Source organism: Ptychodera flava, chromosome 5 (assembly GCF_041260155.1).
Source record: "Ptychodera flava strain L36383 chromosome 5, AS_Pfla_20210202, whole genome shotgun sequence".
In the NCBI taxonomy this organism is placed as follows: domain Eukaryota; kingdom Metazoa; phylum Hemichordata; class Enteropneusta; family Ptychoderidae; genus Ptychodera; species Ptychodera flava.
This window is the reverse complement of record NC_091932.1, coordinates 45,375,249-45,393,397: the sequence shown is the minus strand read 5'-3', so window position 1 is coordinate 45,393,397 and position 18,149 is coordinate 45,375,249. Positions and strand designations below refer to the sequence as shown.

The 18,149-nt window shown below is 35.4% G+C and overlaps 1 protein-coding gene across 5 annotated transcripts in view; it reads right to left on the bottom strand.

The window, feature by feature from the left end:
• Nucleotides 1–3,070: 3,070 nt before the first annotated feature.
• Nucleotides 3,071–18,149, bottom strand: part of LOC139134092 (regulating synaptic membrane exocytosis protein 2-like) — a 78,160-nt gene continuing 63,081 nt past the window's right edge. For 3 of the 5 annotated variants that reach the window (XM_070700996.1, XM_070700994.1, XM_070700995.1), the window contains 6 exons: nt 17,918–18,007; nt 15,665–15,802; nt 14,785–14,893; nt 14,079–14,173; nt 10,144–10,263; nt 3,071–8,395 (listed from right to left, as the gene is read on the bottom strand). In XM_070700996.1, coding sequence (XP_070557097.1) covers nt 8,085–8,395; nt 10,144–10,263; nt 14,079–14,173; nt 14,785–14,893; nt 15,665–15,802; nt 17,918–18,007 — 863 coding nt within the window. In that variant the 3' untranslated portion in view covers nt 3,071–8,084. The remainder of the gene's footprint in view (nt 8,396–10,143; nt 10,264–14,078; nt 14,174–14,784; nt 14,894–15,664; nt 15,803–17,917; nt 18,008–18,149) is intronic. The other 2 variants (XM_070700998.1, XM_070700999.1) reach the window with 1 other exon arrangement.

The following is an 18,149-nucleotide window of genomic DNA, read 5'->3' as shown; positions in this document are numbered from 1 at the left end:
GAAACACAGGTCGGGGCGGTGGAGTAGGTGCGTATGTGCACTCCTCCCTCGATTATAAATTGTTGAATTACAATGTAATGCATTCGGAATCAGTATGGCTTGAAATCTGTGGTACTAAAAATCGTATCATTGTTGGTGTACTGTATCGCAAACCAGGTACTAATATTGAGGAATTTGAAAACAGCCTTTCTGATGTTCTTTGTACTGTTAAATTAGACAAAAAGTATTGTATCCTTATGGGCGATTTTAATCTCGATGTTACAAAATCAGACCACAATGTTAGAAGCTTCATATCTAGAATGCAATGTTTTCACCTTGAGCAGTTAATTTCACTACCTACTCGGCTTACAAGTACATCTAGGTCAACAATTGACCACATCTATACAAATATTAGCTCTTGTCAGATAAATGCTGGTACAATTATTGCAGATATCTCAGACCATCTCCCAGTATTCTGTATTTTTGATAATTTTCACATTCATTCACCAATTGTAAAGTCATTTTATAAGAGAGATTTCAGGCGTTATAATCGTGACAGTTTTGTTTCTGACCTACGTAATGTTGACTGGGATAGCGTTTTTAACACCAGTGATAGCAGTGTCGACATTTCTTTTGATTTGTTTAACAATCTTTTTACTCAGGTATGCGATCGCCATGCTCCTTGAAAGTCAGAACTGTTAAAACAAAAAAGAAAAATAATCCTTGGATCACTAAGGCTATAAAGAAATCTATTAACACCAAGCGTAAATTGTACGCCCAAGTTATCTCCAGTCACCATGATCCCAGGGCAGTTTCTCGTTTTAAATCGTACAGAAATATTCTCACAAGCGTTCTAAGGAATGCAAAAAAGAATTACTATGCTAATTTATTCAGCGTAAATAATGGTAACAATATGTGGAGTGTTGTTAATGAATTGCTTGGTAAGAAAACCAGCCCTGATAAAATACCAGACCGCCTACAGGTTGAGGCAAATGGTGTTGAACACATTTTGACTGACCCAGCTGATATTGTACGGGGTTTTAACCACTTTTTTGTAAATGTTGGTGAAAATTTGGCAAAAAATATTCCACATTCTGCAAACGATTTTAGGAATTACCTAAGTAAGCCAATGACACACTCTTTTTTTCTCAAACCAGTAACACAGTATGAGGTTCACCAACTTTTAGTAAATTTAGATGGCAAAAAGCGAGTGGATGGGACAATTTGCCCCGAGACTTCTCATTGATGCAGCCATTGTCATTTCAAAACCTCTGGCCCATATTATAAATGATTCCTTTTCAACAGGTGTGTTCCCCACCGCTTTGAAAATTGCCAAAGTTACGCCCATCTTTAAAAAGGGAGAACGAGAACTTGTTGGGAATTACAGACCAGTGTCTATTCTATCATTGTTCAGTAAAGTCATCGAAAAAGTAGTTAACAAGCAGCTTACCTCATACCTTAATAAGTTAACATACTGTACAAACATCAGTATGGTTTTAGAAAGAAGCACAGCACAAAGTTATCTTTGATTAACTTAGTAAATTATTTGTTGCATGAAATTGACGAAGGAAATTCTACTTTAGGGGTATTTATCGACTTTAGTAAAGCTTTCGACACCATAAACCATGACATTTTGTTGTCAAAACTTGAGCATTATGGGTTTAGGGGCCCCTGCCTACACTGGATACAAAGTTATTTATCAAACCGTTCTCAATTTGTTCAATTAAATGACAATGTGTCAGAGAAATTTAGCATTCATCATGGTGTACCCAAGGATCAGTGTTGGGTCCGACTTTATTTTTAATATATATAAATGATCTTCCAAATGCTTGTCCTTTTTTTGATTTCCGTTTATTTGCTGATGACTCCAATCTTTTCCATACTTACTCTGGTTCAGATTTTATAGATCTTACTGCTGTATCATCTTACTTAAACGATATACAATTGTGGTGTGATTCCAACAAACTGACAATAAATAGGAGTAAGACAAATTTTATTATATTTAGAGGCCGACGTAAGAAACTGAATGTCTCGGGTTCTGTTTACATCCGTGACGAGCAAATCAGAGAGGTTGATGTTGCCCCTTTTGTGGGTATTTTGTTGGATAAGCATCTCTCTTGGTCTGAACATATTGATAAGATAAATAAGATTATTCGGAAGAAATGTGGAATTTTGTACAGACTCAGATCCATTTTACCTTTACACATTTTGTTACTTTTGTACAATGCATTTATACTTCCCCACATCAGCTACGGCCTAGAAGTCTGGGGAAGTACGTACTCTACACGCTTAAACTGTATCTTAGCAGCCCAGAAAATGATTGTTCGCACGATGATGTTCAAATCAACCACAGACCACTCAGCTCCTTGTTTCACTCAACTTAATATTCTTGATGTTTTTAAACTCCATAAATTCCTTCTAGGTACCTTCGTGTACAGCTTGATTCACAAGCATTCACCACATATATTATCAGATTACTTCAGTGTCAGTTGCCATGACTATAATACTAGAAATTGTCAACTTCAAAACCTACGTCCATATCATGCAATGACAAATTCAGGCCAGTTTGCTGTTTCTTTTTCTGGAGCAAGAGTTTGGAATGACATACCTTTCCATATAAAGTCCACAAACTCTCTCCATAACTTCAAACACACTTTTAGACAATATTTGATCAATCAGTAACAGATTTCACCTTTGCCATGTAGTAATTTAGTGATCTTCTACGATATTGTAATTATTTCAGCACTTTTTTTTTATTTACTTAAAGAACTATTTGTTATTGTTATCATGAGCCCCTTTGCTAACTGTTTTTTTCAGACAAGCTACCATGACGGGTTTGGGCTAGACTAGCTGTAAGCTATTTCCCGACTCCCCATTTACCCTCTACATTGTTATTTTCTCCCTCTCGAGTTCATGTGTCATGTAATTGACTTTTCAAATCGGGTAAATAAACCAATTATTATAATTTCCATTTATGGTTGACTTGGTAAGGATAAAATTACTTTTTTTGGGAAAAAATAGAGTGGTCAATTAAAGAGTGGTCAAAGTGATAGGGTTTTTATGGTAAAGCTTGGCTGTAAGATTCCTATTTATAGCAATTATGCAATCTGTGTAAACAGTGCAATGAAAGTGTTACATGATGCTTCTGATGACCTTGAGCTTCTTAAGTTAAGTTAAGTTAAGTTCTTAAGTTTCAAACATTTGTCTCTTCAATGTGCTTTGTCTGAGTACGTACAGTCTCAACTTATTCAACAGAACTTACTTACAATGTTAATTTGAAAGTTAAAATGTGCTTGGTTAATAGGATGAAAATACTGATAAAAGGATAACCAGCTTAAGATTCTTTATAACCTGATAGATATGCTGTTTTTTATGACAAAAATCTTGATTTAAGCAAGTCTTGTTTACTTAAATTAGAATGTAATTAACTCTCGTTTATCAGCTACTATAGACTAATATAGTATAGAAGCTATTGGAATGGGTGTCTGTCCGGCGTGCTCTGTCAGTATGTATGTATGTATGTATGTATGTATGTATGTATGTATGTCCATTTGTGAGGCGTCTGTCCACTCAAATATCTTGAGAACTGCAGTACTTACTGATTTGATATTTGTTGTGTGGATAAAATATATGATTTTGAGAAACTGTTTTTATTAATTTTTGATATTGTTAAAAATATGCAAATTAGCACCAAAAAGGCGTTTTTGGTAAAAAATCTTCTTCTTCATAACCACTGGTCAGACAGCTTTGTTATTTGGTATACAGGTCCCTAGGGATAACCCAACTTAGATTTTTAAATTGTGATGAAATATGCAAATCTGTATTTTACGGAATTTTTTTTGTATTTTTGGTCAGGCCATCCTGAAATGAGCTATCAAAGATATCCACCTTCCTCATCAAAACATGTGTCACAAAGGTTATTCTCTACATAACACAGCAGAGCTCTGTCAACTGTTGAGTCGCTTGTCTTTTCAAAACCGCTGGTCAACAGCTTTAATATTTGGTTTACATGTCCCTAGGATGACCTTAGTGAGATAATTTCATACAGTCAGGAAATACTTAGTTTTGTATCCATGTCTGTAGTAGCTTCAGGGACTTTGGCCCTATGTTTTTACGATAGGATTGAATATGGCTGCATTGCGACCATTTTGTTACGATTTTTTCATGTCTGGAACCATAATTCAGACATGTATCAAGCGATTTTATTCAAAGTTGGTACAAGGACTTTCACGACATGATCCAATATGGCCACATGCCAGGTGGCCATTTTGTTATGGATTTTTTCATGTCGAGAGCCATAACTCTGGCAAGTGTCAACCGATTTCATTCAAAGTTGGTACATGGACATTGACTTATGTCTACATATGCATGTTGGTTTTTTAGACAGTAAGATCAAATATGGCTGCGTGGTGGCCATTTTGTCACGATTTTTTCATGTACAGAGCCATAAATCAGACATATTTCCACCAGTATCATTCAAAGTTGGTACAAGGACATTGACCTGTGTCATACATATGCACATCAATTTGTTTCATGGCATGTAGCAATATCATGTCAATTACTGAATTTTCGTAATAAGGCTGATATGTCAAGAAATACAGCATCAAATTTCATGAAACTTGGTACAGATGTTAAGCTCACATTGCTTTAGCAGTGTAAAAGACAATTATCAGAGTCATGTTAATTATATTGAAATTTCATATGTAATGAACTTTCCTATTTAGAGTGATATATCCGCAAATACTGCATCAAATTTGATGAAACTTGGTACAGATGTTGATCTCATAATGTTGTAAATACAATTCAATGACACTTAGCGGTATCATTTAAATTAATTGCTAGTTTGCATTTACATAATGAATTTTTGTTTTTAGGGTGAATGTCCAGAAGCACTGCATCAAACTTTATGAAATATGGTACCAGTGACAATCTGTCAGTGTTAGGATAGGATGCAAATATGTTTGGCAATTTCCTGTGGATTAATTACTAATTGACTCATTTAATGACCTTTTGTAATTAGGATGGCGCCCTGCATTGGTTTTATGTTTTCACCATCATGGAATATGACATAAAACTGGTCCAATAATCATTTTCATTCAAGGTAATTCATTACCAGGTCAACTCATTCTTGGCTATAGAGCCCTATCTGTATTGCAGTATTTTTATCACAGACCTAATTAATGAAGAGGACTCCAGCCTCTCTGAGGACTTGTAATTAAAGTACCCATTAACAAGTGGGGACTGTGTCATCAACGATGACTTTTCTGTAATGCATTATGAGTGAAAGGCACAAATACTGTTACAGTAAAAATTAGTATAATAATTTCCTAATGCCATGGAATAAATGCAATTACCAACCAGGAAATTATAGAAGGCAACCCTGGAAACAATCATGAAATGTAAAGAGCAGGTGGTTACTGATATGTACGGCTCAAGTGTTTTGAACTTTGACCTGTGTAATACTATGAAAATGTACTATTCATGTACTGCTTAGCATTTATTCTACAAGTAGTAAATGTCTTTTTGTAACATTTAAATGAAAGTCTGATAAGTTCATTGAAAGAAAAACTTTGCTTTTTCTATTGTTATGTAAATTAGTGGCATTTTAACTGCTTGGTTTATAAGGTGCGGTTGTTCCCAAAGTGTGTTTTCAAGTCAACTGTACAACAAGATAAGGTGTTCATAACAAGTGTTTTCAAATCAAATAAAAGCAAGGATCAGCTTAAAAGGGATAATCATTAACAATGGGCAAAGCACACAAAGAAAAGTGGCAATTATGGCAGTATAAGCATTCAAAGATTAAAAAAGTACCAGTATTGCGTAAACTGAAGCTTACATCTGACTTTGAACAGGTATATCAATTTTATAATACAACACCAAGTTGTACCAAACTGCTACTAAAACTTGGCATTTAGAAAAAATATGAAAAACATTAAAATGACACATTTGACTACTCCATAAAATGCATGTTGCTTACAATACTACATTCTCATTTCTAGCTGCAATCACATCAAAACAATGACAGATAAGTATTTATGTATTTATGTCTACTTTAGTTAGTCTTTATAACCAAGGTAACACAGGAGGCACATTTCAGTTGTTAAATGAGAGTCCCACATCTTATCTCATAAACCATTAACCATACAAATAGAAAAAGCTACTCTGTACAGTATGCCTACAATCTATAGTGTTAACTGTACATGGTTCATGTCTGGTTCAGACAAACCTGGAATGTATATATACCGTTTAATTTCCAAAAAGCTGTTTGCATGTTTTTCTCAAGTCTTTTTCTGCTCCTCCTGTTGGGTTCAATCCATTTTAATTTGATGTTGTCATTTGCCATGATTTAAAATGCCAATGCAAGCACTCTTTGCCGGAGATGTAAAAACCTTCAGAGTGCATTATCACCAAGATTGAAATATATCCTCCTCTATAGAAAAATATGAATCAATGTTAATGTCCAAATAGTATTTTACCCAGGTTGGTTTGATTTTGCTCCTGTGTGACTAACATTTGTAATTTGCTCATGAGAGTTTTGTTCACTATTTTGGCACACTTTGAAAAGTCAACAATGCTTAAGTCTAAGAAGCTACTTTGACCTTATTAATAAAAGTGAAAAATGAAAATATCTGGTTTTCAAAAAAATAATTTTGTAATATTTCAATGAAGGTATTGCATTTAGGCACTTTACAGTACTATGATATGTAGATAAGTTTATCAGTTTAGTTAAACATATCCATATTAAAGATTTCTTATAAACAGAATTAGTAAGTTTTGAAGGCATATCATGCAATGTGCTCATGGTAGATCTGCTTTCCACAAGTTCCTGGTCTCTTTGCTATAAAGTTACTTGTAAACTATAAACTGTTGAAGTTTCATGATTCAGTTTATTAATTCCTTGTGATTGGTCAAGGATAACTCATGATACAAAGTTTCATGTGATCTTTGTTATTGTTTTGGTGATGAATGCTTCAGGAATAAAGTTGGTGTGACATGTACATGTATCAAAATGGTTTGAAACAAATTGGAGCAGAAAGTTAGCTTTCATCCTTCAAACATGCACAGCTTGGAAATTAACCATTTCATTTACACTAATCCCAGCTACTCTATCTACATTGTTTACAGAACCATGACATTTTATGAGGAGTACATCTATCAGCTAGCCAACAAATGGCCAAACTCAAAACAAAGTGCAGACATTGACTAAAGATTTCTCTTTGTGTTGATGTTTGCTGCATATCATCAGCATTTTCCTGGAAGCAATAATCGATACATGTAAGCCAAAGAAGAAAATGACATCAGACCTTTTGAAAAAATAACAGGTCTAGTGTAATGGTCTTCAAGGTTGTGAATCACACGGTTGCGGTCAAAAAGTATGTTGTAAAGTACAAAGAAATAAAAGTGAAAGAAATCTTTTCCTTTGCAAATAGGCTTTCTGATGTGCCACAGTAGTCACATAAATAATTCACTGTATTTGTATGTGAATAAAGAACTTTTTTGTGTAAATTTCAATCTGGGTGTATCCAAAAGCTTACAGAAAGTAGCCCTAGGCTGTAACATTTGAAAAACATTAAATTATAAAGCAGCTATATTAAGTCATTCGAATGGTAACATCACAGAGCAAGGATGACTTTTAGAGTTCTAGGGACCTTTTCACTCTACTGCAAGGGGGATTATAAAATGCTTCCCTCAGATTGGGTTATTTTCCTAAGTTCAGTCTTCTACAACAAGTAATCACGAAACATGAAATGAACATTAATGATTTCAAATATTAATCATATCTGAAAGAAGCCAGACAGAAAGGCTTTAACAATCAAAAACTCTGTACATCTTAATGATATGTGATGGTCTTAAAAATTGTTTTCCAAATATATTATTGCACCAGAGTTATTTAGCCACGGATATGGTGGGATTCCTTCCACTGGTGTAAAAGAAAATATAAAATGATATTTTATCTTTAAATAACTAAATTCTGTGTAACCTAGCTATTATGTGTATGCTGTAAAAGTTGGTCTTTCTCAAAACATCTTTGTGACCTACATTTGAAGAAGTGGTTTGCGTGATAATAAAATAAGTCTTTGTTCTAAAGTCTTTGGCTATGATCTTTAGAAGGAATTTATTGAGTCATTAGACCCTAGTTTGTATACATCACTTGGGAAGAGCGTATACCATCCCACGGTGTGCTTGCAAAGTTCTAGCTCATCCAAGGTGATCTGTACCTCCCCAAGGCAGTGATTATGTTGAAGTGTCCCCAGTCTTTCCCAAACCATGATTTGCAAATTTCTGCCGTACACATCACAGGCTGAATACCTTATCATCTGACGGTAGGCAGGATCCAGAGATTGCTTCACAACCCGTGTCTTCTTCTTCTGTATCCTTCGATTGCCTTCAACTAAATAAGTCTTTACATAGGTATCTGCAATGGATGATGGTATTGCTAGTCAATGAAAAGTACATTGTCCTATAAAGACAAACAAATTCACAGAATTACTGTGTTAATTTGAGGAAAACCAAATAAAGAGTGTTCAAACTTCTCAGAGCTTCCATGAAAAGTAGTGAAACTAGCATCAATGATGCTGTCATTGTATTTGACTTTGACCGCAGTAAATTTGAGACAAGAACCTTCTTTGATAAAAATATTTAGACCAAAGAGGAGAAATTTGACTGCTGATGTGCAGTGTGCTCAGAGGGTTATAGCTGATTGGTCACTTGTTACTATTCTCAGCAACTTAGGGAGTCTGTTTATATTATTGAATTATAACGGTGAGATTCAGCCAACCAATTGGATAACAGCTTCCGAGATACTGTACATTAGCCCAAAGTTGAACCAGAAAGTGTACAAATGTAAATTTCACAATTATCTCAATCACCTAAGGCACACAGAAACAAGTTACTTTTGGAGAAAGTTTTTTCCAAATAACTAGAATTTTAGCCTCAAAATCCATGTGCAAATTTTATTATTGTTTGCACAACTTTTAAATGAGGTCATCTGTAGGGATCTACTAACTATACGTAAAATATATAGAACAAGTTTGTTTGGACCAAAACAAAATATGTTTCCATTATTAACATATGCAAATTACATCACAATTTGAGCAACCTGTTGAACTTAAAAATAAAATTTCAAAGCTGTCAGACATGCTGTTAGTTTAGGCAAATGACAAAAATATTTTCAAATATTTATATCTGCAAATTTTATGCTATGTTGAGCAAACCTGAGTGTGGACATCCTCAAGGATCTGTTTGTGAAACACGAATAGTATCTTGTGAGTTGTTCTGAAAAAATAATCTTATAGTTTTCACATTTTACAGCTATTTTGCATCTTTTTTAAAGCTCAAAAGCTCAAACACCAAATACAACTTTGAAATAGTAGTACCTGTTCTGCTTTAAATAATGAATATTAAAGTGACTGCAGGAAGAGTGCTCAGTGTTATTAAAAGGATATGTAGACAGCATTCAAGAGGTTGAATCCATCACTACTAAATGTTCTTCAGATGAATGGTGTATTTACTTAGGCTTACCAAGAATGCTGTATTGTGTTGTAAACATTTGACACTCTCAAACATTAAGTATACCAGTGCATATACAGTGAAAAAATAGAATACAGCCATTTTGTCACAGCTGTCCAATTCAAATTATGATGTTTGATATGATACAGAAGGGTGGCAATGATCAAATCATGCATGTTTTGATGTAATCCTGAAAAGTAAATGCTCTGTAAATTAGCATTTGGGCATTCAAATAATAATAGCAGTCAAAAAGTTGATCATTTCGGTTGCTACCAAAGTGACGTCATTTTGAAAAGCATTCTTCGTTGAAAAAGATTAAAGCTCTTACTGAAGAGCAACACTTCAAAATCCATTCCCTGTTGATTAATATGAAACTACTTTCATTTATATTTTATCTGAAATTTAAGTTAATAAAAGCCGCATTTGTAAGTCTTTTGATTGGAATATCTTTTTGTGATTTTATAATATTTGTATTAGTGAAAATGTTTTTGTTTGGTAAAAAACATTGCAATCCTTTTATATGCCTGTTTCTATGTACTTTAGAATTGCTTGAACCTACTGAAATTTAATTGTGCCAATCCATTGGCACTTGGTGAAGAGTCAGTTGTTTCAGTGTTCATCTAGTCCATTGAATACGTTAGTAAGTTTACTCACCTGGTAGTTGGTCATTATCTTGTTTTGGGAGACCTTTGGCTGAGATAACTTCCACCTCCAAGTGACCTTTAGTCATAACAACCCCTATCTTCATTGTACCAACAGGTTTCACTGAGTTGTCTAACCAGAAGAAGTGGGAAAAATCAGATTATCAGATCTAGGTATTAACCGTCTTTGAGTTATTAAAGCATCAATGTAGATTTTTCTAAGTAACTCTTATAGTTAAAATTGGTGCTTGTTATGGATTTCTGTATCACCGACTTAAGAAATAATTTAAGAGCTTAACTATCACATATGAATGCATTCCCAAGATAGTATCACTTCTAGGACACTAAATTCTCTCTAACTCTTTTAAGTCTGCAAGTTTCTTTTAGTCCCTTGAAAGGACTATCTGCTTTATGCATGAAGAGAGCGTGCCATAAATTTCAATAATCTCTCTCAAATCAAGTAGGGCTAAGTTAAATAAATCAGTGTCGTAGTCATCATTTAAGTTTGACATCTATTTGACAAGTTGCACAGGCTTTTAAGCCTAATATCAAGATTAAAATGTAATTTGTAACCATTACGCACATTCCATCTTTCATTTTCCTTCCACTCATTGTCTACAATCTATCTACTATCACATACGACTATTTTGTGCACATTTTATGAAATTGCAAATAAAAGATGTCTTGTAATTCTTATTCAGGAAGGATGCATGATATGACGAACAGTGTGAATAAATGAGTTTCTGTACAGATATAGTCACATGTGAAAGTTCAGAGATGCGTAGCATGTCTTGCATATTAATGCTAAGCCATTATAACAAGATGAGTGATCACATCCATCCAATTTCCCAAAGTTTGGATGAATATTTCCTGCTCAAGTAAACACAAACAAATTTGACAAAAATCAGATCAGTCACAGGACAAGGCGATAGCATGAAACAACTTCAATTGAGTAATCAACAAAAGTGTTAAGATCTAACAATGGAAAAGTGTGTCCAAACTTTGCCTTGACAGTCAAATCCAAAATGACACAGGAAATGATGCTTGTCTTAGGAAAAGAATCCCATTCTTGCAAGCCTTTGGTGTTTCTAAATCGAAGAGCAAACACTACACAATTTATGACGCAAGGAGCCCTCACTTGGCGTATCAAGGTTGCAATGGTTGAGAACGGCTGGAGTTTTCATTCAAACTTATTAAGGTAGGTATCAGACTTAGTATGTTTGTGAAAAGGTAAAATGGCAAAAATGTTTCGCTTTTAGAATATGGCTGCTGCCTATTACAACATACACACTTCAGTGTGGGGAAGAATATGTGCTCACACCAAATATCAGATACAAGTTTCAGATTTTCCTTAAGATGTGTACATGGATCTCTCATATTTATATGATTCTGCCTCGTCTGCAAAAGATACTGATTAACATGCCTCCTGACTGTTTTCCAAAAAAGACATTTTTAGAAGCAGAATGGACAAAAAATTTACTGGCGACAACATCCAAACCTCTTAAAGGTTGTACATATGTTTCCAAGGTGGTAGAGTGCTGTTGTAGATTCACTAAATTTTAAATTGTTTATCCATCTCTGAAGTCTGTTGCAAACTTTTGTTGCGTTTTGTCAAGTGTGGTCACTCATAAACTCACAGTCCTTGTCATTGCTTCCACAAGGATTATTGTGAAATTAAGAAAACGATGCCAGGAATGTTGGAAGGAGTAGGAACCTTGACCTTTATGTGGACATTACAATAATACATGTGTATGACTCTACAACATGTTGTAACATTCTAAAGGCAGAGCCTTTTACAGACTTTTCCCCTACGTACTTGTATCGTATTATAATCTACAACACGCTTATTTATTAGAAATGCTTTCTGCATGCTATGGCATGGCATGTAATGTTCATGATATTAAATCAAACACTCCTACTCCAATCATCCAAGCCATCACGTCTATTATCTCATAGCTATGATAATATATTGGGGGCGGGTCTTCAAAATGCCAGGCTCAGATGAAAATACTAGATTCCATTTTCTTAAATTTCAACAAATATAGAAAAGAGATACTAATTCATCGAGTTTTCTCAGATACCCCCGAAGTAAATGTCATAACTTTCTGACATTTTTTCGAAAATGTTGATTTGTTATTCGATAATGAGATGAGTATATTAATATCAAATGATGGGTAATTGCAGCTTTTAATTGATTTTCATATCAGTAGCATTTGCCAGTGATGAGACCCGTGTAACTCTGGGAAGTAACAGAAATAGGATACATGAATATCTTCAAAGAAATGCAGCTTATAATTTAAAGGAAGGATTTGGAATCATAATTGGAAGGCTTTTAAGGAAATACTTGCTCTTATTGTTATCTGTGTCATATCCAAATGTTCAGCATAAGACAGGGAATAAGAGGGCAAACTTAGTCGAGATATTTTCCATGATACATAATTGTTATGTTTTCTTCTGTTGTACAAATACAAATGAAGGTTTGGCCGATAATTACAATGTGGAAACTGTTAGTATCTCTAACCTATTGAATTCTGACTAATGAACTGTTTGGCAAGACTCAAACCGTGTTGAAATTCATGTTGAGTAATTACCCAGTTATCCACTTTAACAGATCTACAGAGGCAAGTCCTTCAAAGGTTTCGATGCTAAATTGGAAAAAGCAGTTTGGAAACGCTGAACTTACTATTCTTCCTGTCATTGAGGATCGGTTTGATCAGGGGAAGCAAACAAAAATAGCCCCAAGCTACATACATTTGAGAGAAATCGGTTCAGACGTGGATGAATTATAGTGGTTGACATTTCACAAAGTAGCCTTCTCCATTTCATGCATAGTGGACATTGTGATGAATTGAATCGAAGTGCTCACATGCACAGTGTTTTGTTGTATCGCAGTGGAAATTTTAGTGATGGTATACATTGTGCTCGCAAATTAAAGCGAGCGAAAATGAAACCACTTCGTCTATGGGAATGAAAAGACTTTTTGAAAATTGACAAACCGCACGACTTTCTCGATAGTACTTTGAGTATACAAAGCTTAACTGAACTCATTAGGCTTTGTGGTCACAGCGATAAGTAATCTAGCATTGCCACTGTAGATATTTGTCTTACCAAAACTAATATTCATTTGCATTACATTTGGTAATAGGGAAAAGTTGAGTCATACTTTTATGTACAAACGTCTGTGGCGCTGACTCTGTCAAATGTTTTCATCCGGAGAGCCGGTATATGAAGATACCTTTCGAGACATTTCACCAAAAATCAGCTTTTGCAAAATGTAAAATCTCTGTCGCACACGGTCGCATTGCACTCACATTTCGCCTGTGCTCAGCCTATAACAGACACCTTTCAGTAGCACAAGTGACGGGTTCAGTTACACAACCATAAAAACTCAACCATACAGCGAGTCAGACTTTCTCTTTACTGCAAGAGTAGAGAAGCTTTCAAAGCTTTCATCAATTACATTGTATATCTTACTAAACGCCTAAAAGGGTTGCAAGCAAACATGATGCAAAAGACTGAAATGCGAGTCTTTTATAGCGTATTATATATCATATCATACAAATGTCCTGATGGTGTAAATGCAGCGATCAGTTAGGTCGAGACGTGAAAATACCCATGCCATATTGGAGATACAGCACGGTTGGAACACACGTGAACTATTAGCTGGAAAAATCCTTTTCATACGTTTCGACATTACTGTACATCATTTTCCTGTTTTTTACTGAATGGAACAACTAAAGAATTTGCGATAAGAAATTTAAACGGTAATTCCAATGCTAACTATTGCATAAAATCATCGTAGTAACCTTATGTATTTCTTCCGTTTTGCAAACAAACATATCAAATTGAAGCCAACGCAGCATGTACTTGTACATAGTTGTTTTCTTTTCATTTTGAATTCAGTTTTGATTTTTTTCGCATCCAATTATACAAAGCAGTATTCCTTACCTATCAACGACACAACATCGTACTGCCCTGGACCAAGCGAGCCGACTTCATTTGCAGATCTCACAGATGCAACGTCATCCCCCTCGGGTGCCGGCCTTTTCACAGAAAAGGAATAAATTCAGTGAGTCAAAGGAGATCACACGATTTTTCCCTCATAATCTTGATTCCTGCAGGCTGAACTTTGTTTAGAATTGCAGCTGAAGTAAAACATGTCAGGAAGATCATTAAAACTTCCCTTTAGGCACAAATAATGTTTTTTTACTACCATACCGCTCTTCAAAACAGCCTCTGAATCCTGCCAGGGTCGACACTCAAATCCATCATAACAAATTGCGAAAGGCTCAAAATGAGAAAATTGTATTTCATATCTTCTATCATATTGTCTCCTTAAACTCGTACACGATTAAACATCACACGAGCAGCAATCATATCGTTACATGGAATATATTTTATTTCCTTAGATTCAACATAGTCTCCGGAATAAAACACAGTCGTTTTTTCATGATTTAAAGAGCATGGCCTTCACAGCTCTTCACAGCCGTATACAAAATGTTTCAATCCAAACCATAGTAACTTCAACAATGAGAATACAGTTGTTCTTCGTGCGTTATCTTTCAGTAATAAGGTCAGTTTTGGCATTTGAATAAAGTGTAATTGCATATGGCGGTGTAAACATCGGATATATGATCAGTTTCAGTGTCCATACCTGAAAGAATCTGGCTCAGTGCTAGCAATGCTGTTTGTGTCGCTAGTGTCATCAAGGCTACATGAACTGAGTAGTCGACCACGGCAAGCAGCACGATCTTCTGGACTCACTGTAAGGCAAGCACGTCGAATTACTCACTCCAGTGGTATATGTACATTGTAAAACTCAAATATCGTTTATTTTGTGATAGAAAAGGTTGTATTAATACAAGTGTTAGCATGTTCCTATAGCCCTATGTATAAGCTTAGATAGCAATCTTAAATAATGTATACTGATGTTTTATGTGCTTATCATACAGAGCAGGCAGGTACACTCTACTGCAGGGTACTCCAGCTTAGAGCCGTGACTTTGTGACATATCCTATTCTTCGATACCTCTATGATGCTTTAGTCGCACAGGTACGCGACGAATATTGTACAGGTGGGCAGTACAGTATATAAACTGATGTTCATTGACTGAATTGGCCCAAGTATGGCGTTTTCAATCCATTAAAGTCAGCTCGTCATGTCCATTAACATATAAATGTGAACAGCGCACAAATAAACAAACAGGCTATACTTTGAGCTGGAGTAACCTGCATGTGTATGTGAGCTTTACGCAATAAAACAACGATAGAGGTGAACTACAAGTGGCGGTTATAAAGCGTGCAAATACAATTAAAAGTGACCGCTTAACATTTCTACAACCAGACGGGACCCAGTTGCTTTCTTTCCTACTGTGCAGTTTACATATCGCAAAAGATATGATTAAATTACCCTTAATTTACACAAAGCCTTTTACCTTTAAATTGGTACAGTTTAGGGGGAAATTTCTGTACGAGGTATGACGGACAGGGAGGGATGTGAAACAAACACAGATAGTTGAACCATTTTTAACTTACTCCAAGAATATCTACGCGTATGGAGTGCGAGCCAGTTGTCACTGATAGCTTTTGGAAGATTGCTGCCTAGTTCATTCTGGCTCATACTTCGTTGGGTCTTAAGTTTAATTTGTTTCTCATTTAGCTTAAAGTAGCTATCTGTGTGGAATGAGAGAAACAAAAATCTTCATCTCATTATGACTTTGAAAGTGGTAATAAAATGTTGATAGAGGGAAATGAAGAATGCCAAAAACAGTATGTCAGAAGGATTGGATGACAAAGAAGTGGATGCACCTCTGTAACTTTGAATGTATCATTGAGCGAAAAACTCTCTTCTAAAGAGAAATGATTGATGTGATAGCTCAGTTAAATTAATCGAGAAATTGGTCCAGTACGGTTACTAGGAAAATGAGATTATAAGGCTCTTAATGTATTCCTTAAAAACCGTGCTGGTATATTCCATCATTTCGTCAGGAAAACAAAAGTAGGAATCGCGTCTTATCCAAAATAGAAAGGTTACTGTGAAAATCGGGAAAGAGAAGTACACCTCAACCACCGGTAAGCATAATAGCTGTTAAATTGCTGCAATTGAGATGCAGGGCAGCTGAAACCCTTGGTGTGTTAAAAGTCAACAGCTCATTAGGTGCAAATTGTATCCGTTAATCTCGTAGTAATGGTCCTTAAGATCGATTCCCGAGCAGAGGTGCACCTGTGACTGGATCTATGTGGCCGCTATTACTGGCTGTGTAATAGTTTCTAGGAATCGGTTTTAGTTCGTAGTAACAATGTTTACTATGTGATGTCCTTCCTCATCAAATCCGGGGTCAAAGCGTAAAGCGTATTTTCTTTACTTATTGTAAGAGGTGTCTAAATAATCGCTTTACACTTTGCCTTTTGTGTGAAGAGAAACCTCTCGTGGATTGATTGACAAAGTCACCGGATTAACCTTGATCAGTTTGTAAGTGCCATGGCATGGCATTATGGTCTGAACTTGCAACATGGGACCAAATTAGATCAAAGTCATTGCATTAATAAAACATCAGATGGAAACAACTTCAATAACCAATCAATAGCCGAGAATGACAGAATAGCAGTAACATTCATTATTACTTCATGTTAGTACAGACATATTCTGAATGTCAATATGTACCTCTGAACGGTGTCTTTTTAAATATAGTATGCACCTGAAAAGTGAAAGAGTTAGCTTTTGCTCAAACTTTCCTTGAGGAATCTTGCATCCATTCTCTTTCAAGATCATGAATTAAAATCGGGGTCACTGTGCAAATTTTGGTGCTAGAGAAAGAAACAACCCAAGATTTACCGATATTTAAAATTCAAAATGGCCGCCATCCCTGTGTCAACTCTTGGGCAAAAATTACATTTTCGAATTCGAAAAGCTAAGCCGGTGAAAAGTTTTCTTACGCCAAGAGCTTTAAAATGAACCCCCACAAGCGATACATCATAAAAAGAATTGTAAAGTTTTAGAGTCCGAATATCTGTCCCCGAGGTGCGTTCTGCCTTAAATAACGTCGGCCTGTATTATATTTTGATGATTATAGATATCGAGATCATTTAGTATCATTGCCGTCATGATTTTCAATGCTTAGGTACTATGCACGATGAGAGTGAAAGCAATAGCTATATCATCGTAAGTCCTAAACTCATGATAGACGTACATCGTCAAGCAACATGCAAGCAACATATTCCGCCGATTTGCAAACAAAACAGCTCACCTACAACATTAACTAAAGATACATGAACCGCTAAATTAAATCTGAAGAAATGAAAGGTGATGATGAGTCATTGAGATAAATTTCTTTCACACTTCAACACAACATAAAGAGTCCTAGGAAAAACGTTTCACATTGTATGGTTTGTTTGATCTTTACAAAGTTAGGAGAGGTGGTCAATAAATTATGAATCTGGAGACAACTTTGCTCTAAATTAAATCTTCACTCACAACTGTGAACCTATGTTACGATATTTGGGGAAAAATCGTAAATGTGTATGTCTGACATCAGCCTGTCAGTGTGTGTGTGTGTGTGTGTGTATGTATGTATGTATGTATGTATGTATGTATGTATGTATGTATGTATGTATGTATGTATGTATGTATGTATGTGTGTATGCGATCGTTGCGATCACTGCGATCATTGACGCTGATGATGAAGGAAATTGCCCTCAGCATTCTCAACATTTCAAAAATCAGATTGAAGTCTAACAATGGCGTCATTTCTTGTTAATTGATTTTGCATACTTAATATGAATACTTACCCAGATTGTGACTGCTTACAGATCTCTTCTTGACATCACCCTTCACCGATAACTTCCTTTTCAGCCGCTCCCTTAAACTCCCTCTTAAACCTAGTGGTAAAAGATTGCATGCAGGCTGAAATTGTGATCAGGTATACTTTTGTAATACAGAAACTGTGATAATGAAGCATATAATCATACAAAAATCAAAATATTCAATACCATCATGCACAGGTTTGCATACATGCACTGA